The sequence below is a fragment of the Ruditapes philippinarum genome, unplaced genomic scaffold (assembly GCF_026571515.1).
Source record: "Ruditapes philippinarum isolate M1 unplaced genomic scaffold, ASM2657151v2 ctg7560_1_1_1_1, whole genome shotgun sequence".
Classification (NCBI taxonomy): Eukaryota; Metazoa; Mollusca; class Bivalvia; order Venerida; family Veneridae; genus Ruditapes; species Ruditapes philippinarum.
This window is the reverse complement of record NW_026853981.1, coordinates 14,899-42,682: the sequence shown is the minus strand read 5'-3', so window position 1 is coordinate 42,682 and position 27,784 is coordinate 14,899. Positions and strand designations below refer to the sequence as shown.

General features: G+C 32.2%; 1 protein-coding gene across 2 annotated transcripts; it reads right to left on the bottom strand.

The window, feature by feature from the left end:
* Positions 1–27,268, bottom strand: LOC132738613 (centrosomal protein of 104 kDa-like). Of its 2 annotated transcripts, none has more exons than XM_060726165.1 (13): positions 27,227–27,268; positions 21,639–21,668; positions 15,253–15,365; positions 12,645–12,736; positions 10,701–10,782; positions 10,091–10,298; positions 8,790–8,848; positions 5,372–5,481; positions 4,732–4,787; positions 3,475–3,630; positions 2,579–2,606; positions 1,821–1,929; positions 1–212 (listed from the first exon to the last, which is right to left on the bottom strand). In XM_060726165.1, the coding sequence occupies exons 1-13, from the start codon at positions 27,266–27,268 to the stop codon at positions 137–139; spliced, it is 1,161 nt and encodes a 386-aa protein (XP_060582148.1). In that variant the 3' UTR covers positions 1–136. The 2 variants fall into 2 exon arrangements, with proteins under 2 accessions (XP_060582148.1, XP_060582149.1); XM_060726166.1 differs by lacking the exon at positions 27,227–27,268 and adding an exon at positions 24,910–25,023 and having other exon boundaries at positions 4–212.
* Between the last annotated feature and the right edge of the window lie 516 nt (positions 27,269–27,784).

Here is a 27,784-nt window from a genome sequence, read left to right as displayed (position 1 = left end):
ACAGACAGGCTATAAATAGCCCAACCAATTATAGACAGTCTATAAATAGCCCAACCAATCACAGACAGGCTATAAATAGCAATCAAAGGCTATAAATAGCAATAACACACATGCACACCATTATTACTGTGATTACTCACTTATGTATAGGTAAAGGTCGTTCATCATATGGTGTTCTAACTCTTGGACTTGATGGTGACTGGGCTCTATGGCTAACATAAGAGTAACAGCAAAATACAGTCAAGCAACAGAACAGTATTACAACTTCTAACAAATTACAAATCCCTAAAACAAATTTGATAAAAATCTGAAACTACAAATACATTTTTTTTCCAGCAGAAAGTTAAAATGGTGGACAATTTTTTACTCTAACAGTTACACATCTTATATCTATGCCATCTTGGCAAAAAGGTAGCCTAATATAACATATCTACTGTACATATAAAGTCTGCAAATTACTGCTCTGAAATATCATTCCATCGGAAGCTCTTTGTGTTAATTCTACAGGCCATGCTTTTCCTCTTTTTTTTCATTATGTTAGCATTCTATATTCTTTTGCATCATACAAAATTTTGCAGGCAGTTATAATACTTGAAAGTTTTTGAAGAGAATAATTTCAAATTTCCATATTTTTTTTCAATGACAAAATTTTAATTTACTCTAAATGGAAATGACTAGCCACTTCTACCAATATAGCCAGGCCATTCTGCATTTCCATGCAGCAATGTCTGGCTCTATACTATTGATAGCTTAATTTTTGTATTTTGATACTGAAAATCCCTACAACTTCAAATGGACTGTTCCAAATTTAAAGAAGGGTAAATCCATTACACAAATTCAGCAGGTTAAGTGGTTAAATCTTTAAGCAATTACAGCATGAGAAGCATGAGGTTTGTCCACCTGTATAGATTAAGATGAGCTAGTGTGGACCATACTTTATCCTATTATTTGTTACATTTTCTTCTCTTTTTTTACAATGAAATCACTATCATAATAATTTACTGTTCCAATTTCAAAGCAAAGACAGTCCATTATAAAACTTAAGCTTTGTAAGTGTTAAAGTGTTTCCTGTCAAGTTGAGTTGAATTAGTAATATATTTGATAAGATTGACTATTATAATGGTGATTGAACAATAGTGGATAACCTACTTGAGAAAATTGTTTATTTTACAATATATAAATGACCCAAGTTATATAAAGACTGCCTCACTCTTTTTAAGAATTGAGATTATTGCTACATTCTGAACTGTGATTATAGAATTTTTCGATTATTGATTTTTTTTCGTAGTAAGATATCAAATTGAACACAATTATGGTAAAATATTAAGTTTGGATTTTTACCTGTTTGTTGGCCATTTACACTTGGATGGGCATAATGTCACTTTATGTTGAAATATCTGAGAGTAGCCAATACATAAACAGGCAATAACTTACTAAATTGCTGATTCCCTGTCTTTAAGTATTTCTTAATCAATAAGTTAGATTAAGTCTTCTTCAAAAACTTTCATGCCTATTGTTACCAACTATACTGTATATGTATAATATATAGTTATATTCTCAAAATTTGCAAAGCACTTTCTAATGCACTAAAACTTAAATTACATAACACTCACAGCATAAACTTTCAAAACACAGCCATTAAATAATAACTCAACTCTTCTGTAGATAAGAAATAAAAACAACTTTTTCGAGAATTAAAGTAAAGATTTCAATTGATAACAGAAAACCAGATTTATGCCTTAAAACAATCTGAACAATCTTAACGCACTCTCTGACAAGATGCTAGTGTCTATTGTTTGCTGTCTAATTTAGAAAGATACCTTTTCATTGCTGGAATAACACGTTCATCGTAAGGGGTCCTGGGTGGAGGACTGGGACTCCTTTGAGGTAGCTCAAGTAATCGTGGTGGGGTAGGTCCCCTTGTAGGTTCTGAGGAAGCAAAAAAATCAGTTTGTTTGTTTGTTTCATTTTACGCCTTTCCCAACAGTATGTCAGTCATATAGGCGGGTAGTTTCCCAACCAAAAAATCAGTAGTCATAAAAACTAACAAATTGTTTTTTTCACACAACTCTTTATACATTATGCTGTTACACTGCTCGGACACAGCAATAAACCTTCAAAGTAATCTCATTTTGTTTAAAAAGGGCATAGATTGGCATATAAACTTTACAAAGATGACCATAATCATGTAGTATGCAAAAGAAGAATATATGTGAAAAATATAAACATTTATAAAATCATTGCAGCATTGTTAGGTTGTAATACTATTGCAAGTTGGTAAGAGTAAATATGTTCTTTGACTCTGTACTGGTAGTAATTTACATGATTTATATTTCTTCAAGTAACCTTATAAAATGCTGATTAATCATATGAAAATTTCAGGATAAAAATGTTATTAAACATACAATTATAGTACTATCTCCGGACAAAAAACACATTATGAAAATATGTCAATTTGCCAAAAGAAACGAATTGAAAACAGATGTCTTATTGTAAGAAAGCTTAATTAGATAATTATTGTAACATAATCATTTATATAAACTAAAATACTATTTCTACAACAATTTTATTCACTTACCAAGTGTTATTTTCTTAGGGTGTCTCGACTGAAAAATAAGTTATAAAGCAACTTACAACATATTGTTATAAAGTAGTGAAGTACAGTACAAGCTTATAACAATATTCAATGGACTGCCCAATTTATATCGTTATATCCAGTTAATATTATTGTATCCAAGAGACAACAAATTTGACAAGTGTCGGGCTGTTGCAATAGTATATTTAAGCCGTTTATTGTTATAAGCCATATCGTTATAAAGGGTGTTTACTGTAATATTCTTCAATATAAAAGAAATCTCAAACATTTCTAATTATTGTTGTTTTTTTTGTTTGTTTTTTTCATATTTACAAGATGTATAATGTATTTAACATTATACAATGTTTTTAGAATTTAGGCGCGTTCGTGTCTGAGTAGTTAAGGTCATCGACTTCAAATCACTTGCCCCTCACTGCTGTGGGTTCGGAGGATTGTTTAATGTGTGGAAGCTATCCATCTAGCTTTCTGAACATTCATTGTTCTATTCACATGACTGTTTGTGCCTGAAATAATACACCTGGGAGGTCCGAGGTTTTTCTTCAATAGTAAGGTTACAAAACTGCCATATGACCTTTAAACCAAGGAGTGAGCGATATGAAATTGTCAATCTAAACCACTCTACCTTGGATACCGTGACTAATGTCAGTTTAACTGGTTGAGGATTTTCTGACCATTATTTCAATCAACAGCAAGCACATGGGAGCATTTATTGATTGATTGATTGATTGATTGATTGAAAATTCAAGTGATCTAGTTTAATAATAAGATATCATGGAAACGACAAGTTATTACAGAGAATTAACATTATGTTATCACAGAAAACAACTTAACACTTATAAGTAAAGAAGATACATTCCTATGAAATTAACAATACTCACCCCAGTAGCTTCGAGTAAATCATTTATTTTGAGATCTGTGTATACTTGTAGCCTATATTCATCCATCTGTACTTTCTTCAGTTTAGCCTTGTCATAGTCCTCATTTTCTACAGCTTGTCTTTTCTCTACTTCGTATTTCCCCAGCTTCTCACCTGCCTGTATAAATATTATACAAATCATATAACAACCTTTCATAATTACTAGCATCATTACTAGTATAGAATCAGAATAACATGGTATAAAATTTATTTTTGTAATCCTGTCAACCTCGTTTATTTTATTTTTATTTGTTCTCACTAAATTTGTTCAGTTGCCTGATTATTGTTAAGGAAAGAATTAAATTCAATGAAGTAATGTTCACCTACCCTACCCTACCCTACCTACAGCCTTATGGCGTCAAAATAAAACATAACATTGTCACTAATCAATATATATACATGTAATATAGAAGAAACATAGTAAACATGTTCATTTATTATATACTTATAAATGAAATATTGAGAAATATTGATAAAATAAAATGCGTATTTTCATTTTCCGTATTTTCACTGTAAAAATTTATTTTTCACTGCAGTGAAACATATTTTCCGTATTTTCACTGGTGTCTTGCCGGACTACTTTCTTTTAAATTCTGCCAGTACACAAAATTTAAGGGAAATTCTTTCCAATTTTATCGCAAAAAAGAGAAAAATGTATATAATAAACAGAAAATTCAAGTTTTTTCTATAAATACATGATTTATTTTCATCTTGTGGCATGAAAATTACCATATTTCACTCGTGGCTACCGCCACTCATGAAATATTTATTTTCATACCACTCGATGAAAATAAATCATGTATTTATAGAAAAAACTTGAATATCCTCTATCTATTTATTTCTATTTTATTAGAAATACAGAGATAAAATTGAAGGGACATCAGTAGAGAGTCTGGTCAGACTTTCAATGTGCTACTGTCATTGTTACCGCTAGCAACAAAGCAGTTAAAGCTAGTTGGATAGTTTCCACACCTAATGTATATAAAGAAACATTAAGGCGAGTGTTGGCCTAGTGGTCAAGTTGTCAACAATCAAAGGATCATAGGTTTGAGCCCTACTATTGTCATCAAAATATTTCTCCAATAGCACTGGTTAGTTCGGTAAGTTGAACTCAAGAGTGGATAGAAAGAGCTATAAGCTTTCATAACAATTGAGGTAAAATAATAATTTTAAAATCATTCTAAGTATATGAATATAAATGTTAAAACATAAACTTTACCTTTTGAAGTTCCACTATGGTAGCTTTCAATTTTTTAGCATATTCATATCTTTCCTCTGTAATTAGAACAAATATTAAGTTATAGTCATTTTACATCCTTTTGATACCTGCTAATGAAATTGCTGATGACAAACAGCAAAGTCAGAATCATTTGATCTGGTCAGTGAATAACAAACTTTTACATCATTCTATTCACCCTAACCATGTTAAATATGTTAAAATGGACTAGCAGATTTTCCAATCTGGATAAAACCATTCATCATTTTAGGGCCTTGTTCAAAATAGGAAGTGACGAAATAGTTAACAAGTGCAGACCATGATCAGACCAAACAAATGTGCCAGCTGATCTTGGTCTGCGCAGGTTGCAAGTGTAGAGAATCAGTTGCTAAAAGCAAGGTAGGTAAACAGTTAGCAAAAACATGGTCTACCAACTTACGATGCCAAGATATGCAACCAAAACAGCAGAAACCTCATAGGTTAATAAAGGCTTGTTGGTCACTTTAAGGACCATATAGGAACACAGCCATTTATTTTACTATTAATATACATCAGAAATTGCTAATATCATATTTGATTACTTAAGATATATGCAGATTTATGTACAAGTTCACTTGTTACAGATTAATTCAAGACAACTTACGTAACACAGCCTCTTGTTTTTTCTTATCAAGTTTTCTGATGATTTGACCAATCTCAGGGTCCTGGTACATGTCAAATGCTAGATCATCTAATGGTGAAATATAATCTGGCCTGAAATTTTAAAGAAAATTATCATGAAAAAATTTCAAACTCAATTTTCAGAAAAAGTGTTTTACTGACCCACTTCATGTTGAAAGATTTGAACATTAGGATAACAGATGTTATTCAAGCATATTCAAATACAACACTTTTAAAGAATAAAGAACACATTACTTGATAATAGATTGAAATAAAACAATCACAATAATAAATAAGAAATTATAAACAATTCAATAACATAAATATAGTAAACCTTAATAAGTTCAATGTTTATTCTAAACTTTTAAACATAATTTATAGGCTGTTGAAAAAATCTTTTGGTAATGAAAACTGATGGCTGAAGTGATTACAGATCTGAAACCTATGTGAATACTGATGGCTTAAAATAACAAAGGGCAATAACTGAAAAACAAGAGGGCCATGATGGCCCTGAGTCGCTCACCAGAAACAACTGCTTTTCAGTGTTGGAATGTCAATATATTCTAATATTAAATTTGAGCATAGAATAACTATGTTTAAACAATAATTTGAGGAAATGCCATGACCTGGGGTATTTAAGCTTTAGCTTAAACGGGGCTAATCAAATTAATATGAGCAAACTTGATAAAAGACTACCTAAGAATGCTACAAAGTTTGGTGATCATCTATCAATTATTTCAGTAGGAGAAGATGTTTAAACGTATTTCTATTTTTAATTTTAGTGGCCCCTAAAAGGGGCTAATAAAATTAATATGAGCAAACTTAATAAAAGACTACCCAATAATGCTACAGACAAAGTTTGGTGATAATACATTGATTAGTTCTGTAGCAATAGACATTTAAATGTATATATATTTTTTAATTTTAGATAACATGAGCAAATTTGATAAAAGACTACCCAACAATGCTTCTGACAAAGTTTGGTGATCATTCATCCATTAGTTCTGTAGAAATAGACATTTAAAGGTATTTCTATTTTTAGCTTAAGCGGCCCCTAAAAGGGGCCAATCAAATTCATATGCGCAAACTTGAAAAAAGACTACCCAACAATGCTACAGACAAAGTTTGGTGATCTTCCATCCATTAGTTCTCTAGAAATAGACATTTAATGGTATTTCTATTTTTAGCTATAGAGACCCCTAAAAGGGGCTTAACTCAAAGTATTATGAGCAAACTTGATAAAAGACTACCCAAGAATGCTACAGACAAAGTTTGGTGATCTTCCATCTATTAGTACTGTAGAAATAGACATTTAAAGGTATCTCTATTTTTAGCCCTAGAGACCCCTAAAAGGGGCAAATCAAAATAATATAAGCAAACTTGATAAAAGACTACCCAAGAATGCTACAGACAAAGTTTGGTGATCATCCATCAATTAGTTCTCTAGAAATAGACATTTAACGGTATTTCTATTTTTAGCTTTAGCGGCCCCTGAAAGGGACCATTCAAATTAATATGAGCAAACTTGATAGAACACTACCCAAGAATGTTACATACAAAGTTTGGTGATCATCCATCAATTAGTTCTGTAGGAGAAGATGTTTAAAGGTTTTTTCTATTTTTAGTCCTAGAGACCCCTAAAAGGGGCCAATCACAATAATATTAACAAACTTGATAAAAGACTACCTAAGAATGCTACCGACAAAGTTTGGTGATCATCCATCAATTAGTTCTGTAGAAATAGACATTTAAAGGTTTTTCTATTTTCAGCTTTAGCGGCCCCTAAAAGGGGCCAATCAAATTCATATGAGCAAACTTGATAAAAGACTACCCAACAATGCTACAGACAAAGTTTGGTGATCATCCATCCATTAGTTCTCTAGAAATAGACATTAAATGGTATTTCTATTTTTAGCTATAGAGACCCCTAAAAGGGGCTTAAATCAAAGTATTATGAGCAAACTTGATAAAAGACTACCCAAGAATGCTACAGACAAAGTTTGGTGATCTTCCATCTATTAGTACTGTAGAAATAGACATTTAAAGGTATTTCTATTTTTAGCCCTAGAGACCCCTAAAAGGGGCAAATCAAAATAATATAAGCAAACTTGATAAAAGACTACCCAAGAATGCTACAGACAAAGTTTGGTGATCATCCATCAATTAGTTCTCTAGAAATAGACATTTAATGGTATTTCTATTCTTAGCTTTAGCGGCCCCTAAAAGGGACCAATCAAATTAATATGAGCAAACTTGATAGAACACTACCCAAGAATGTTACATACAAAGTTTGGTGATCATCCATCAATTAGTTCTGTAGGAGAAGATGTTTAAAGGTTTTTTCTATTTTTAGTCCTAGAGACCCCTAAAAGGGGCCAATCACAATAATATTAGCAAACTTGATAAAAGACTACCTAAGAATGCTACCGACAAAGTTTGGTGATCATCCATCAATTAGTTCCGTAGAAAAAGACATTTAAAGGTTTTTCTATTTTCAGCTTTAGCGGCCCCTAAAAGGGGCCAATCAAATTCATATGAGCAAACTTGATAAAAGACTACCCAAGAATGCTACAGACAAAGTTTGGTGATCATCCATTCATTAGTTCTGTAGGAGAAGATGTTTAAAGGTTTTTCTATATTTAGCCCTAGAGACCCCTTAAAGGGGCCAATCAATTTATATGAGCAAACTTGATAAAAGACTTTTTGAGATAAGCTCCGGACAAAATAGTATGAAAAATAACAAAGGGCAATAACTCAAAAATTATATAGGGAAGAGTTATCATTCTTGCGCACAGCATTCCTCTTCAATAAGATCTATCCACCTATGACATTTCATGTTGACATCTCAAACACTTTTTGAGTTATGCTCCACTCAGGTGAAAAATTAAGTATGAAAAATAACAAAGGGCAATAACTCAAAAATTATGAAAGGTAGAGTTATCATTCTTGTGCACTGCACACCTCCTGAGTGAGATCTATGCACCTATGAAGTTTCATGTTGATATCTCAAAGGCTTTTTGAGTTATGCTCTAGACAAAAATTAATTTTGAAAAATAACAAAGGGAAATTACTCAAAAATTATGCAGGGTAGAGTTATCATTCTTGTGCACTGCACTCCTCCTCAATGAGGTCTATCCACCTATGAAGTTTCAAGTTGATACCTCAAATACTTTTTGAGACGGATGGACGGAGACTTTTTCTATATCCCCCGCCGCCATTTCGGCAGGGGATAAAAATGCATTATTTTCATAGGACAAGGGATGTAAGTCATTATATGAAAGATATAGACTAAAAATCTGCACTAACATTGTGTAGAACAAAAATTCTAGAATCTGCTCAATATTTCTTAAATGCCACACAATCAATGTGATTTAAAAATGATTAACATATTTTCAACTCACCTGCCCAATCCATCTGTACCCACATCTCCAAATAACTTCTGTTTCTGTTCATAAATGTCCTAAACGAAGAAAATAGTTCAATAATTTCACAGTTTTTACATATACATACATAACATTTTACCCTAAACAAAACGTTTTACCGCAGCAAATCTAATCAACTACATGTATCTTTCCTTAATCAACAGTGATAAAATGCCCCCCCAAAAAAATGAAAACCTTTCTTAGAGATGATTTCAAATTCATAAAAATTTGTACCTGTTGCAAGAGATTTCTTTTATTTTTTTTAAATTAACTCCCGTTTGCTTCAGAATATCTTTGTTTTATTTGTATGTCATTTAAATGTGACCAAATTAGGTATTATTTAAATTATTAATGGTACAATTAGTCAAAATGATGAAGCAAATCTGAATCTCTCTAGTTGAAAGTATAAACAAACATTTACAACCTTGAATCAATCAATACACTGTCAGACATTTGTCTGAATGATGCAAACATAATTAACAAGGTGACAGGTAGCTGAATGGTTAAGGTGTTTGCCTTTTAACCAAGGGTCCTAAGTTCAAGCCACACTTGTTTGTTTGGCTTTTTTGCCAATTTTAACACATTTTTGTCATATCTTGGCAGTATGCCAACCTAACCGATAACCTAGGATAATTAACAAGAAATAACCAGTTGATCTGCAAGTGACAGATTACTGATCTTACATGATTTGAGAGACAAATTACAGTTCAACTCAATGTCCAAGATTGATTGCCACAGAGAAATTTTAACTTGTCACAGATTCAAATCAGCCACTCCCGCATAACAAATCTTATGTTCTACCTATTGTAAGTTCTAGGAAGCATATTAACTTAAGCTTGATTAATATAATTTTTGCAAGAAACTGTTCACAGTCCATTCTAAATAAATGTTTAAAGGCCCATTATGCCTCAGAAATGCTTTCATTTGAAATTTTCAACAGCTTTAATATTTGTGTAAAGTTTATAGTTTCAAAAAAGTTATACATTGACCAATTACCTCATATTTTTCTTCTTTTGTTTTAGGCGGATTAAAACAGTCACAATGTTTTAGTATTTTGTAAAGAAGACAAAATACCACTTTCTTAACATTTTACTAGTTTTATGACAAATAATTTCACATTCAGGGTTACTTTCTTCAAGTAATAAGCATCTAACATGCTTTTAAAACCATTATTTAAACATTATAAATGCCCTTTCTTAAGAATGATAAAATTATTCATTTCTGAAGCATAATGTGCCTTTTAAATACATGTAATGTTTTAACTATAACAAACTACATACCAAATCATCAACAAGTTCTTGCCCTTTTCTAATCTCTTCTCCAATCACATTGATAGCCACAACACCCACTTGGTTATACAAGTTATGTTTGTTGATATGATTTTTATGTATATTCAACTTTAAAAACAGTCCTACGGCATCCACGTGTACCGACTTCAGCTCCCGAGCTTTGAAACCTGTCTTCTCATTGTCCGACAGTGACACGTAGCTGAAGAAAAAGAAAACAGAAATCATAGGAGCAGAGCAATACAATATTAGTGTATTAGATAATATTTCTACTTTTCAGACAGATTTATCAGTGGACGAGTGGTTTGTGAAGCCCTAATATATGCTGACAAATCTTAAGGCCAAAATCTAAGAGATACATGTACTGAGCTCATCAGGTTTATAAATACCTTTGCTACTACCTTAGATGCCAATATTATAGAATATAACCTGCAAACCATTCAAGACTTCTTCAGGTAAATAAAGGTATTTTATTGCATTAGCAGACATCAGAAATCAACAACAAATCGCTAATCATTCTGTTCCTTGCAAATCGAATATACACTGTATATGCCAAAATAATTAACAAGATTTTCTTTCTTGGCAAAGACTGTATTGTCCTTACCCTAGTCTGGTATATCTAGCATTGTCAAGAACACATGGTAAATCTTCAGGAACATCCCCAACAAATATCTCTATCCTTGTGGCTGAAATATACAACAATATACAACAACTTAAACATGGAAAATATTGAACCTCATATTAAACATAATATATACATATATATTTATATATAATTTTTTTTTTTTTTTTTTTTTTTTATAATATATGTTATTTTGGTTTTGGAGTGATATATGTGGATATATTACCTGTTAAGATTTTATATCACCCGAGCCGTTGGGCGAGGGTGATATTTTATCTTGGCAGGTAATATATCCACATATATCACTCCAAAACCAAAATAATAATTTTATTACCCTTCCCGTGCCGAGTTAAGACGATTTTAAAATAAATAATTGCTACTTCAAATGAAACGACAAAATAAGATTCCCTTTAGGATACCCCTTCACCATAACATGACGTCACAAATACATGACGTATTATCTTTCGAACATAACGGATGTAAACAAGAGAAAAGGAGTAGTCTGTTGAACGCACTTTTTTGGAATTTATATCAAGCTTTCACAAGGTAATATTTGTTTCCTATACTGACGAGAATATGTATCATTACTCTATTTTGGTAAATATTTATCACTTGACAGTTTAAAATTGCTTGTAAATTGGAATTTATATCGCGTAAAATCAAACCGTATTCGCATCGCACGGCGCATGTTGTTTACAACGTGGGGTACCCATCGGGGAAATTTAATGTGTATATTACCCGTCTGGCTCGGTAATATCAATTTCTTTCGGGTGATCAACATCCAATCAAAAAGGCGGAAAAAATCTGGAAGGGTAATAATATAATATACACTGAAATTCAAATATCTTATTTAAATCATGTCAGGGTTTTTTCTCAGTACTTTGGGAATAGTATCCGACCCCCAGAAATGCCAATTTTAATGATGTTTTAAGCAAATTGGGGAAAAACTGACAACATATTGTATACATCAAATAAAAGAAATCAGGTATTAGGTTAATTAAACTCCTGTTATATTTCACTCAAAAGCACATAATTATGTGCCGCGTCACCACAAAACCAACATAATGGGTTTGCGACCAGCATGGATCCAGACCAGCCTGTGCATCCGCGCAGTCTGATCAGGATCCATGCTGTTTGCTTACAAACTCTAACAAGTAGAGAAACTGATAGCGAACAGCATGGATTCTGATCAGACTGTGCGGATGCCCAGGCTGGTCTGGATCCATGCTGGTCACAAATCCATTATGTTGGTTTTGTCATGACGCGGCACATACTACAATCTAAAATGCAAGGTTTCAATTTTCTATGACACAGTGTAAATGTTATCAATTAATGACAATAATTTTACTTAATATTTTATTTTTTGTTCCTTGAATTGGGAATTTACCTTTTGAAATTAAAGAAAAAAACAAAACTTTTGATATTTGGAATATGACCAAAATGGACCAGAAAAAAATGTGAATGTTTTATTTAAAATTGTAAGTATAAGGTGCTGGAGTAATGTTTCAGGACAGCTGAACAGCTTATACGCTGTAAGAGTTATTGTAATTTATGAGAATTTACAGGTGACTTTTTCACCTTACTGGATATTGTGGCGAGGCTCATGGAGAGGGGAAAATTGTGTTGCGGAGGGAAGCAAGGGGAATGCAATTATAGCATTATTATCTTTTTTAACTACAATGCATTGCTCTGTACCACTCATGATAAGTGGATCTCAAAAAGAAAACAAATTATTTTTGGAGGGAAAATTTTTCATAAAAGGGAAAAAATATTTACTTTTCTGAGAGGGGAATCAGGCCTAATTCGCCCTAAATTGGCTGTACAATGCACTATTTACTTACACCTAAATAAAAAATTAACTTTTCTTCTGTTAGGGGCTGCAAATTATTATAGGAGAGCTAATGGGAAATGATACTGTATACATACCTATGTCATACTGATGTGAGAGAACCTGTATTTTCCTGAGTCTTGCTCTCTTCTCTAGTTGTATAACAAGATCTTGTGGGTATAAACAATATCTGAAAACGATGATGTGTCAGATCTGTTAGGAGACATTTTTAATTTGACATAAACTTCTAAAATAAAACAGCTGATTTTTTGTGATGATTTGGTGAATAGATATTAAATGTTTGAAAGGAGATATGTGTAAATCTCTCATAAAATGCTCAATCTACATTATGAGATTATGTTAGCATCCCATAAAATGCTCAATCTATGAGATTATGTTAGCCTCTCATAAAATGCTCTATGAGAATTATGATGATAGCCTCTCATAAAATGCTCTATGAGAATTATAATGATAGCCTCTCATAAAATGCTCTATGAGAATTATGATGATAGCCTCCCATAAAATGCTCTATGAGAATTATGATGATAGCCTCTCATAAAATGCTCTATGAGAATTATAATGATAGCCTCTCATAAAATGCTCTATGAGAATTATGATGATAGCCTCCCATAAAATGCTCTATGAGAATTATGATGATAGCCTCTCATAAAATGCTCTATGAGAATTATGATGATAGCCTCCCATAAAATGCTCTATGAGAATTATGATGATAGCCTCTCATAAAATGCTCTATGAGAATTATAATGATAGCCTCTCATAAAATGCTCTATGAGAATTATGATGATAGCCTCTCATAAAATGCTCTTTCTATGAGTTTATTTAAGTTTCTTATAAAATGCTCATTTAATTAACAGTCACAAAATGGCTTTGGTGACACAAGCATAAAATTAAAGGAAAACAACGTTTATTTGATGAAGAGAAATTTTTTTTAATTTTATGCAATTCCATCTTGAACAATTCCATTAGTTAAATGCACTGCTTGACTAAACAATGTACTATATCATTCTAAATATAAGTGTACTTTTTGATCTTTAAGAGATATAGATATGATAATGAGTTTCCATTCATTATTAATATGGCTGTTTACTTTCTATTTAATGGGGCAAATGCCTCGGAAGTATTGTTAGGGCATAATATAGATAATATAGGTATATATATATACAAGCTGATGTCAAACTATTGATTTGTAAATGACTTGTCTAATTCATACTAATGGAACTAAATCTAGCATTTCTAATTAAATTGGAAATTCAATAAAAATTCATTATCATTTATAATGCAAAATGTCCCTAATTATATTGAAAAAATATTTATTTATTTTTAAATTGATATAGAAATTTATATATTTTATTTAAGATTAATTATATCTTTTGCTGAAAGTGAACCAGTAAATCTAGAATAAGAATTTTAATGTACTTTTGAGTTGAGGAGTGGGAACATTAAGATAGATAGACCTCCTTACAGTTTGAATATATTAGCTAATGGCTTTACATCTGATTATAAAAGGCTTATTGCTTAAAAAATAGGTAAGTAGGTTATCTCTTAGTTTTAACCCACAGGAATTGTTATGTCAAATCCTCAATAAAAAAAAACTAAAAAAAAAATATTTTAATACATACTACTGCTGCTGCAAAAACTTTAAATGCAAAATAATTCATTACACCTAGGTAACATCATTATGTACATAACTGTAATTGTGTACATGTCATTGCACTGAATTAAAATGTAGGTAAAAAAAGGGCAAAAAAAACCAAAACATTATTTTTTCTATACTGCAGTATGTGTCTGAATTGTTTAATTTTCGTTAATAATTCTTATGAATGAACTGTATTAGAACTTTGTGTTGCTCTCTGCTATGCATGTGACTATTTGTATGTAAAATAATTGACATGTATTATCTCTTGTATTTGTATGTATGCAAACAGAGAATATGTAAATAAAACTTGAAACTTGAATCATGCCTACACAATGTGGGAGACATTTACCAATAGTGAGTAAACAATAGTGCTTTTTTAGAAAATTGTTACCCCTTTCCTTGAATGATTTTAAGTAACAGTTCAACAATGTTAAGGTGATAATTGGCAACTTTAAAACTTTACTTGATCAGAAGACCTAAGGGGATCATTTGTTCATTATTTAAGGTCATGAAAGTAGTATCAATAACTTTCTATAAGCATTAGCTTGACAGCTTCTTCATTAATTTTCAATAAATCTATTTTTAATGTCCATGACAGGCTTTGAACCATTAGAAATGACATACCAAAGGTTCAAGTCACTGTGGCCTTAACCACTCAGCGAAGGTTTTCGTTAATTTAAGAGAACAAATTATGTCCTATAATCTCTCTTTAATTCTTTCATGGATATTTATCGGTTTTTAGTTTTAAGGAAAACTACAGGTCTTTTTTCAATTTTCCCTCAAATATTGCTAGTGGTAAAAACTGTATTTTGTTAGTGGTAAAAACTGAGAAGTGACTTAGTCCTATAGTGTACTAATGGAATCATCTTACGTAATCGGACTAAAATGTGACTATACTGTTAAAAATGGTAAAAATATCAAAACCTTCATTGAAAATGTTTTATTTCTATAGTTAATCTGAACCACAATTAACAATTAATTTATTGCCTTATGTTTTGATGCTCTTTCTATTTCTAACTATATTAAGTTTTACTAGAATATGTACATACTTTGCAGACTGCCATCCTTTGGTCAGTGGATTATGGTGATTAAGTTCAGCTGCCCTAAAATTCTCGTCCTGACCTGAAGCATGGATCACTTTAAAAGGAATCTTATGTGGCATCTGAAATATATAAAGAAACAAAATGTTAGTAATACATGTATTTCCAAACATGCTCCTGAATTTCACCTCCTGAATGTCAGATAATATATGAGTTGGAAAGTTATAATACTAAATTTTCAAGCCTGTGTTCCCAAGACTTTATTAAATTGTTATCAAAATATAGTCTCCACCTGTTTCAAACCAAAATCCAGGGGATGTGAAGTAGAATCTCAAACCATCCTTTCGCCATACCTCATTAAGAATTTTATTTTTAAGCCTATCAAACTTAAATATAAGAATCATAATCATTTTAGCTATCCATAAATTTAAATCTCAATTTACAGAATATATGTCTAAAAATTTTAACCTTATCCTCCACAGCATATTAGAAATAAATTGTTGTCGATATAAAATCAGTCATATAATATTTTTGATTAATATTATGCTAATCCTAAACTTGAAACACATTTTACACACAAAATTACCAAGCACAAACTTATAATCCAGTAATTTCATATAAATTTCCGTACCAACTTCGTTCTTGTAGACTTTCTGAAAAATCTGTCATTATTATGAAGTGGAAACAGAAAATAATTTCTGTCCATAACTACTGCCTCATAACGTACAAAAGTCTAGTCTTGTATGCACAGACACCTTTATAGTATAATATATTTTACCGGCGTATGACTCCATTGCTAAAATGACATTAGGCCCTCATTAATAATTCACCACTTCTCAACTTGTACAATGAAAAGGACCATAGATCAGTTTGTATTTTTGACAAAGCCTTTATTAACAGAATTTTTTATCAAAAGAAGCATGCATGAAAATCTACTCATGGAATATTCTTTTTTAACATGTGGAAAAAAAATATATATATTATATTAGAAAACAACAACAGAAGAAAATTGTGAAATTTTGTTGTCTTTATGCCATTCTTTGAATAGGAATTGTTTTTCAAGCCTACACGTGTATTGACAATTAAGGTACACCAGGTATTTTGCTCACAAGTCTTGGAATTAAGGAACCCTACCCTTTAATTTTTGGAAGAATATAAGTATTTTAACACAATATTATTTTTGCAAAAAGAGGGAAGCAAAAAACTTGATGTATAATTGATTTTTAAGGGAACACTGCATAATTTTAGTGAGTTGCCTGGCAGAAGTGGCCTCATTTTTAGCCATTACAGTGCAGGTAAGTTGTTTACACCACAAATTAATCTGTTACATTTGTTAAGGGTGTATGTGCTAACTGCACAAAAAGCTTGTATTGTTTCATTTTTTATTTCATTTTTTTTTTTTAATATCAACTGTTAACTGTTAACAATGATAAAGACAGGGTGAATTTAATACTTCAAAATAGAAAGTATTAATTAAAATAAACTAAAAATAACAGCTAATTAAAACATTAATTACCTTTTTCATAGAATAAAACACCTTCCAATTTTCATAAATATACTTAACGTTAAACTTTCTTTTAAATAAACTTACTACTTTACAAATTCAACAGAGCAAGGTTTTAGTTTTGTTTTCCTTCCATTATATTGATTTAACAATGATATTTGATGATTAAACTTTCTACTTCATAAAATGTGACTTCCTGATTTTGAAATTGCATGTTTGATCAACTTTTTAAGACAGTGACTAGGGGCAAATAAAGTGATACAATTGTACAGTAAAGTACTCAGGAAAATTTAATACACATTTTAATATGATTTAACATGCATTTATGATTTTCTGGTCTGAAGAAAAAAAATATATCTGCTTTCAATCATAAACAAGAATTTATCTTCAGAAAAATTTGGATAAAAACACAGAAAAATTTGGATAAAAACACACAGTTCTATTGGAAATATGACACAATATCTGATATAAATTCAGCCACAATTCAAAGAATCTGACTTTGACATTAAAATGACTGGAGTCACATATTAACATTCACAAAAAAATAAAAAACAAGACAAAAAAACACACAAAAACCCCAGAATATTGGCTTTGTCCTAAAATCAAAGATAAAAGTATTATGCTAAAGTTATTTTAAAGCCTGAGAATATTTTCCCACACATTGTTACGGTGTTTAGGTTATAGTGTGATGAACTGTTATCAAGGTGCTTTAATCTAATTGGAATTAAAAACCAATCAATATACTGCTATATATCAATAATTAATGTCAGCAATAAATTATGATAAATTGATTAATTTTTCTACTTAATATGGGTATATTTATATGGGTATATTTATATAATGTTTGAACACTTAAAATAATATGTTGATGTCAGTCATACTCATGTTTTAAGTTCCTAGTTTACCACTGGACTACCTCTCACACATGAGTTGAGAGGCCAATAATGAAAATTGATCTCATAAATCACACTTCATATTATTAAAAAAAATTACTTTTAACTAGTATTTCTTTTTCAAAATTTTAAAGGGACCTCACTGAGGTTTTTTTGACATGATGGGACTGAACATATTTTTCCAGATAAATGAACAATTTGATGTAGGTTAATTAAGACCACTAATCTTTGTGCAAAATTTCAGATCATTTGTGCACTTCGTTTTTCCAGAATAATTATTCAAAAAATGACCCAAATTGAAAAGCATTTATCTAATGCTTTTCACTCAAATTGCATAAACATACCATTTTTTATTTATTTCTAAGTATATTTCTTTACTATCAATGCATATCTGTCTGTTTTAAGTGCCCCAGCTCATTTATGTAAGAAATTCAAATGTTATGTTTTTAGGCTTTTAAACCTCAGTGTCCCTTTAAGTTAAAAAATGTTTCCTTATTTAAATGTGGACACTGACTCTGTTATTATAATATGCAAAACATATCTTTGCTGTTTTGTTGACAGTTATACTTACAACTTACAGTTTGTAGTAAGTATTCCAAATGGATTTGTTAAATGCCCATGCACCATCATTGTTTATTATCAGTAATAGATGTTATCAGGAACTCAGCAAATGTGAAGTTTTCCTATCTTTTTCCCCTGGGTACATTACAAAACAACTTTTACTTTATAGCTTCACAGTGCATTACCATTCATAATAGTAATCAATGTGTTAGGCTTATCATCAATAACTTTACCAAGAGGTAACTGTTAAAGTTTGTTTGTAACCAAGAATAAGATGGGGGATGGGGAACCAACATTTGTTGAATTCTGGAGTATACATCTCTATTTAACCCTCTGTATGAAAGCAGAGAATTACTTGCATAATTTATATTGCTCCTTGCATAGAGCCTAATTAACTTACTTTTAGCTTGTTGTTCCTAAAACCGTTTTCAATCGAAGGACAGTTTCAAAATTAAAATACTTCTGAACCATACTCTAAAAATTAAGCAGTGTAAAACTAGAACTGCCACTATCATGGCGTGAATACCCCCGCATACCACTTTGTCAGAATCAACAGTGGCCATTTAGAGCTCAAGGACAACCTCCCTGCCAAATCTGAGGTTACTAAGCCAGTGCATTGCTAAGTTATGTATTCTACATGCTTCAAATGTGAAAATGTCAAAATCAATACATTGCGGACAGGATATTCTTTAGCAATTAAGAAGAAAAGCTTTTTTTTTGTCAAGGTCCCTGTGACCTTGACCTTTGACCCAGTGACCTCAAAATCAATAGGGGTCATCTTAATAGTCAATGATCAACATCCATGCCAAATATGAAGACTGTGGGTCAAAGGAATCTTAAGTTAATGGGTGGACCAAACTTTTTGAAGTCAAAGTCCCCTATGACCTTGACCTTTGATCCAGTGACCTCAAAATCAAAAGGGGTCATCTACTAATCATGATCAACATCCATGCCAAATATGAAGACTGTGGGTCAAAGGAATCTAAAGTTATTGGGCAGACAAACTTTTTGAAGTTAAAGTCCCTGTGACCTTGACCTTTGACCTGGTGACCTCAAAATCAATAGGGGTCATCTACTAATCATGACTAACCTCCATGCCAAATATGAAGACTGTGGGTCAAAGGAATCTTAAGTTATAGGGCGGACAAGCTTTTTGAAGTCAAGGCCCCTGTGACCTTGACCTTTGACCTCAAAGTCAATAGGGGTCATCTACTAATCATGACTAACCTCCATGCCAAATATGAAGACTGTGGGTCAAAGTAATCTTAAGTTATTGGGCGGACAAGCTTTTTGAAGTCAAGGCCCCTGTGACCTTGACCTTTGACCTGGTGACCTCAAAAGCAACAGGGGTCATCTACTTATCATGACTAGCCTCCATGCCAATATGAAGACTGTGGGTCAAAGGAATCTTAAGTTATTGGGCGGACAAGTTTTTTGAAGTCAAGGCCCCTGTGACCTTGACCTTTGACCTGGTGACCTCAAAATCAATAGGGGTCATCTACTAATCATGACTTACCTCCATGCCAAATATGAAGACTGTGGGTCAAAGGAATCTTAAGTTATTGGGCGGACAAGCTTTTTGAAGTCAAGGCCCCTGTGACCTTGACCTTTGACCTAGTGACCACAAAATCAATAGGGGTCATCTACTTATCATGACTAACCTCCATGCCAAATATGAAGACTGTAGGTCAAAGGAATCTTATGTTATTGGGCGGACAAGCTTTTTGAAGTCAAGGCCCCTGTGACCTTGACCTTTGACCTAGTGACCTCAAAATCAATAGGGGTCATCTACTAATCATGACTAACCTCCATGCCAAATATGAAGACTAAGGGTCAAAGGAATCTTAAGTTATTGGGCGGACAAGAAAAAACCGACGGACGGCCGGACAGCCGGAGGGACGGACGGACGGACAAGCTGATTCCAGTATACCCCCCTTACAACTTTGTTGTGCGGGGGTATAATTAGTAAACCGTAAATTGAAGAGCGATCAGTGATCACAAGTGTTGCCTCATGATAGCCAATTAAGCAATTGTAGTGAGAGGTGTTTGTTCACTGTATGTTGCTGCTATGTAGCATTGTAGCATGTTGTAGCTACTGTATAGCAGTAGACACAAAAGTCATTTACATGTCAAAACACTTGTTTTTTATTCAAGGGCCATAACTCTGCCAAAAAATCATTTATCTGGAAAACCCATAATTTATGCAAGTACTTGAGGTATGTATAAATCCTTTAAAATTTCACTTAAATTGCTTGAGTAGTAAAAGAGATTAGTCTGGACAAAAATGAATGAAACAAAAGTAATTCAAGGGCTATAACTCTAACAAATATCAAAGAACTGGAAAATGCACAACTACACTGGGTAATGATCATTCCAGTAAAGTTTGGATGAAATTGCACCAGTAGTTTTTGAGGAGTTGTCTGGGCAAGCTTTGTGACAGACAGACAGATGAACAGACAGACAAAAGAGATGACAAAGAAACGTTTCTTTTAAGTCATGGCTACTCTGAAGCATGTATCAGCTACAGTGTGGCAGGCAACACAAAAATCATAAAACACATTTTTTTTCAAGGGCCATAACTAAGCCAAAAATCATTCAACCTAAAAACCTGTATGATATGCACAAGTACTTGAGCTACCACAAGTACTTGAGCTTAGCTACCAATCAATCTGGAGAAGTTCCTAAGTGCAAGAACTCTGACAAAAATAATTGAACTGGAAAATGCTAGCAATCAACACTCTTCCATACTAATCAAACTAAAGCTGGAATAAGTTATTCTGTTCATGGTCTCCATTGCAAAAGCAAAATTAAGAGACAAGGGTAGGTAAGAAGGTAGTAGAAATTTCTTTTTATATAATTTTATAATACATTTTTAAAAAAGACTGTAAAAGTAGACACACAAATCAAAAGTCTTTGATTGGCAGATGGCAGTTGAACGAGAATAGGTAAAGGAGACCCTAGAGCAGCAGACAATAAACACTCTATTTACATAGATAGACCGGAGTACAAAAGATCAGTATTTTGATTATAAGCCAATATCATTTCTAAGTAGTTAAATATTATTTCACTCCGAGAGTTAAAATAATGAATGTGGATTACAGGAGGTAAACATGAAAATAAAACTACTCCTCATATTCAGTGTTCTTGAAACTGTTGTCAATGACAACGTTTCCTTCAAGGACAATTTTGAATAGTAAATAAGAGTGAAAACTCTGCCTTACAAATATAAGCCATACTAGCAAGCATTGTAAATTATTTTCAGAGTCACTTGTCCTGCAGGATGAGTAGCTTCTAAAATCCAATGTGCAGGCAACATTTTTCTACTTGTCTTGTATTGAATTCTCTTAAATTCTACTAGTAATTACGAGCGGACTAGTGAAAATTCTCCTTTACAAATGTAAGCCATATACATACTAACGAAAATGGTATGTACTTACTGTCACTGCTATAATCTTCTCTTCTGGACTCTGGAAAAAAGCAAAATAATACAGTAACTATTTTATGTAAATGAATTGATAGACATTGAGCATTTTACAAAGAATTTGTTACTAAAAGAAAACATTTCTGGCAAATTCATAATAGTTCTTTATGGACTGGTCATCTTGGCTAAAATTTCTCTCAGACATACATATAAACACAAACTTGATCTGTAATCAAATTATTAGGGTCAGGAGTTTCATTGTTTGATAAAATGTCATGACGGCACTTAAGGATAACCTTTTATAGAGATAGTGCCTCTATTGTTGGTGATGTTGTACATCAAACAGTTTATTATACCATAGAGAGCCTACAGTTAATATAATGAAGATCATGTAAATGTCAGATGTATGTCCTGAGTCAGATTTGACCAAATATTCAGAACTTTTTTTGAATTTGGACAGATTCATTTCTTTCAGATCAATTTGGGTTTGACAAATGGAGGACGGGGACGCATATTATATTTGTGGTTAAACAAGGGTTTTATTTACCATGGCCTTCGGTTAGGCCTCTGAGTTTACTTTTATGCCATAATGTAGAAAACCAAGGGTTTGGTTTGCCTTTTTGGTTGACTTGTTTAATAATTGCTTGCCCCATGAAAGACCAAACGTAAGTATTTGCAGATGTAACCAGTCCTCTTATGTTGTCAGATTATATACACAGTAGTTATTTTAAATACAGCAATGAAGTCAATGAACTACACTCTGACAGTAAAACTTATATGAATAGCTAAAGCTGCAAGTATCATACTAATGTTACAACATTTTGTATGTGTCTTCTTTTAATTGACTTCACTTTAATTAGTGGCTTGATTTGCCAACTATCCACATCTTAACGAGCAGTTTATCAGAAAAGGGAGATTTATAAATAGAACTACAACGAGTAATTACTATATATTCCATTGACTGTTAAAAAAAAAGTGCATTTCTCTAAATCGCACCTGAAAGACTGTTTACGATAGCTGAAGTCAGGGTCTGCTATTCAGAATGGATAATATTTTTTTTTTTTAATTTTTGTTACCTGAGCTTGTGGCTTAAAGTAATGTTCATTTCAAACATGAAAATGTTGGTACATAAAACCCGCCTTTTAAAACCTGGCTTTATGACTTCCTGTGGCTTAGAATAGTGATTTGGATATAAATAAACATCTAAAGGTTGAAATACAACAAATTGACATATTAATTGAGACATAATTATGTGTAAGTAACATTGGGTCTCTGAACTCATAAATTGTGATGGATTGTGTTTCAATATACAAGGTGCTTCTGTATGTCATGGTTCAGAACTGTACACATATATAATTTAAGGGAGATGCATGATGTGGAATTGTCCGTATAACTCAGTCGGTAGAGCTGTGGTACAGTATTCTAAATGTCCCGGGTTCAACGTCTCAAAGGGTGCACATTTTTTCCCACCCTGTGACATTTGACAACCACGTTGGGGCCATGACAGTACAGCGCTCAGAGTTTAATTCACATTGCTCTGTAACTCTGTGAAATTCGGGGACAAATTTCAATATGGTGGGGGTATATGTCATGATTCAAAATAGTTCTGGCTTCCAAAACTTTATAAGCCACTTTTTAATATTTTTGTTTTTCATCTGATGCGGCATTAATGTTTTGGATAAGACCCATTACGAAACTTAAACAGAATAACGTAAGTTGATTTAACCTAATTTTTCACTTGCAAATACCCTTGCCCCAATCAATGCTTGTACATTTTGCGATAATGCCATGACTGTAATAATTTAGCTAGGTGCACCGCGAGACCTTGTATGACAACATTCGCGAGAACCGATTAGAGTAGAGTCGTGTACTATATTTAGAACATCTTTGTTGACATGATTTCGATATTTATAATTCAAGATAATGTTTTTAATTATTTTCATTATTTTTTTAGTACTTAAATTGAATACAAGTCAGTAAATCACCTTTTTCAATATCTTTAAAAAAAGTAATTTATAAAAATGTTTGAAGCACAATTTGTTTTGTAAAGGTCAATCTCGTAATCACGTGATCAAACATTTTGGCAATATGGCGGCCAAAAGCTGAATTTTTCACCTTAGAAACTATTAGGTAGTTTATGTTTGTACTAAAATTTTTATTTGTCCATCTTTGGCTTATCAATAGATTATAAATAGTTTTATCAAGGTTATGCTTCACTTTACTTTAAGGCATGTTCGATGAATGAATAAGAGCGTGTCAGATTCCTTGCACGATTATTGGTGGACTTTCCCTACAGGCCTGTCTTCAGCTTTCACTTCATGTCACAGTTTATTACCCTTCCAGATTTTTTCCGCCTTTTTGATTGGATATTGATCACCCGAAAGAAATTGATATAACCGAGCCAGACGGGTAATATACACACTAAATTTCCCGTTTGGTACCCAACGTTGTAAACAACATGCGCTGAGGTGATGCGCGTACGGTTCGATTTTACGCGGTGTAAATTTCGATTTAAAAGCACTTTTTAACTGTCAAATGATCAATATTTACCAAAGTAGAGTAATGATACATATTACCATCAGTATCGAAAAAACAAATATGACCTTGTGAAAGCTTGATATTAATTACAAAAAAGTGCATTCAATAGACTACTCCTTTTCTCTTGTTTACTTTCGTAAGGTACGGGAAAAATACGTCATGTATTTATGTGACGTCATGTTGTGACGAAGAGGTATCCTAAAGGGAATCTTATTTCGATGTTTCATTTGAAGCAGCAATGATTTTTTTTAAAAATCGTCTAAACTCGGCAGGGGAAGGGTAATAAAATTATTATTTTGGTTTTGGAGTGATATATGTGGATATATTACCTGCCAAGATAAAATATCAACCTCGCCTGACGGCTCGGGTGATATAAAATCTTAACAGGTAATATATCCACATATATCACTCCAAAACCAAAATAACTGAACATATAATATAAACGGGTACACGGATTTAGACCTAAAGCTAGATACTAAAAACTTTTCACTATTTTGGCGAGATGATGACACTGAAAGCGGCCTGATAGCTGTCGGTAGATTACAGTTCAAGTCTAGTCAAGCTGCACATTTTTCTATCGTTTAGACATTTGAGTTTATATTCAGTGACTGATGGGTGGGTGGGGTAAACCATAAGCATGAAAAGCGAAAATTCTATTTCTACATTTTGTCTGGAAGTCAGTTACTACTCAATATAAAAAATTATAATAGGCAAGTTAACACTAAGTTAAATGTATCAAGTTCTTATACCTTAAAACATTTGGTAAAAAGATACGACTATTTCATTTCATTCATTTGGAATTGATTATCTTGACAACCAGAAAGTTTGTGTACATTTTTGTAGTGCCCGTCTCGCGAGAAAAATCGAGAACTTTATTTTTAACTAACCGTTACTTCAGAAGCCTAAAACAGCTACCAAATTTCTATACTGTCTCGTGGTTCATATCAAACACTACTACTACTGTAAGAAATGTTTTATGTAACGATGTGTAAAAACAAAATGATATCATGTAGATGGTCATATAAAATTCAAGGCATTGATTATCAGTTTACTGCAGTAACCTAAAAACTGATAAAACAAATTGAACATTGTTGCAAGAAATCAAATACAGAATAAGAAAAAGTCTGTTTGCACGTAATGTTAGAAACAAATGATGTAATTTTTTAAAAATAATTCTCCGTTCCATACTAGTTAAATTTTTCAGATATTTTAGTTCTGTTTCACAATACTTTTTGCATTCAGACCTTATTACATTTTCTAGTGAACAGTTTATTTTACGTAAGAACTTATTGAGTTTATTTTATACAAGATCAAAGTTTTAAATTTTGACCAAATTAAGACAATAATATCAAAACTTATGAGGTATTGTACCCATAGTTTATTATGTTCATTAATTAAGTGTCAAATATATTACATGATTACTGAAGTGTTCAATCGATATAATGTTATAATGTTTATATACATGTATTTTTGCATATCAATCAAGTACTTGTATTTATAAAAAAAGAAAAAGAATCACCTTACCGACTGCGTACATGTTGGTGTTAGAAATTGAGTTCACTTCGCGTTTTTCTAGATTAAAGCGCTCAATAATATATACTTATTTCCTATATAGCTTTATGTCTGATATAAGTTCAGAATAGATGGCATCATGAGTATTTATCTTTATACAAAACTGAACATACATAAGCTTATTTCCAAAATGATGGTATTTCCCTACAGTAATCGATCTATCAATTATTATTTAATACATAGCTAGTGAAATATAATTTTGGCACTCAAAGAATTATTTTAATAGTTTGTACGTATGTCAGGACTTGGGTTTATCTTGTCTATTTTATCGCCACATAAGCGTGGAGGCTTTAAAAAGTCGCCCCGTACATTCAATCAGGTATGTTATATATCCGATCAGCACGACATTATTGTTGTTTTTGTGGTACTTTTAAGTTCTTACTTTTCGGCATTTTTCTAATTGGGTGGTTCCAATATTCCTACTTGAATAATGTTGAATCATCCGTAGGATATGTTGCTTGCTTTTCAATTTGTCTTTTGATGCCTTATCTTTGAAATGCAGGATTCATAATCTTTGATCCCCTTTCAAAATTCCATTTTGTTTAGTTCAGCCCATTGCTTTTTCGTTTAAGGCACACGCTTTCTATTACTTGGGGACAATACGCCGCTTTTCATGGAATGGCACTTCTGTGTCACATTGAAGGTTCCATGATAACCGCCGTATGAACACATCTGCGGACGTTCCTAAATTCAAAATTTTACAATTTCATGTTCAAATGTTGAATTCTGCTCAAGCCGGTCCTAGAGGACGTGTACGGTAGTTTGCACTTGACAGTACCGTCTATGAATAGGCTCAATCAAACCGAGCATGCAACATTTTCAATTTTGCTTTCTTGTGCTTTTTTAGGGATTCTTATTCTCTCTTTTTTTATATTTAATGATTTAGAAGCTCTATAAAAAGTGAAAATAATGAACGATTAACTTAAACGAACGAATCTAACAGCTGTCAGTACTTACACTTTATAATGCTATAATAATATTGTGTTGTGATGAAAAATTGTAAATTCGGCGTAATTTCAGTTTTAAATAACTAATATTTAGCGAGAAAATTTTAATTCTAAAAGTGTTGTGGCGTTATATACCACGGTTTATATGACTCTGAATGACAAACTGTTTAATCTTATACCACAACGAACTCAAAGACAATATCTATTTCTACATTGTATTTTAACTAACAAGGGCAACATTGTCGCAAAATACGCCTTCGCCAAAGCTTTTGACAGAGATGTGGGCATTATAGATATGCACATGGAAGAAATAAAAAAACGTCGATTGCTCACAGCCTACTTTGTTTATATAAGGAAATTCCACGACAGTTTTTGAATTACCGACTTGCACTGGACAATATTCAACCTATAATCTAATGCCTTTGTATGAGAAGAAAATAAAATTACTGAATCAATCATGTAATTGCTTTTGTTTCTAATTACACTTGGCTTTAGGAAGTTAATGGCAACATACACTAAACCAAAAAGTAAATCATATATTTCTTACCAACTTTGGAAAATCTTTACTAAACTGTTGCACCATTCCCATAAGTCCTATAAAAAAGATATTTGAATTAGTATTTTAATGAAGGACAAATGCAAGTGATAAGCATGAATAAAGTTCGGACTATAGAAAGAATGTCATTATAGAAGCGCTGGATGCACCACAAAGATATGTCCGGGCCATGATAACCGCTGTATGAACACATCTGCGGATGTCTACAAATTTCACCATTTTCATGTTTAAATGTTGAATGCTGCTTAAGCCTGTGCTAGGGGCGTGGACGGTAACTTGCATTTTCCAGTACCGCCTACAAACACACAAACAGGCTCAATCAAACCGAGCCTGCATCATTTTCAAATTTGTCATTTTGGGCGTTCTTTAGGGATTCCGGTTTTGTTTTGTTTTTTTGAGAAAATGAGGAATGTAAATAAAGAGGGAACAATTATTTGTGTTCATGAAAAAAAATTAAATGACTATATAAAAAAACTGGAAACCTTAAATATCGGTCCAGACGGCAAAATCAATAATGTGACAGCCTCGTCTTTTTATTTACTTTTTTAC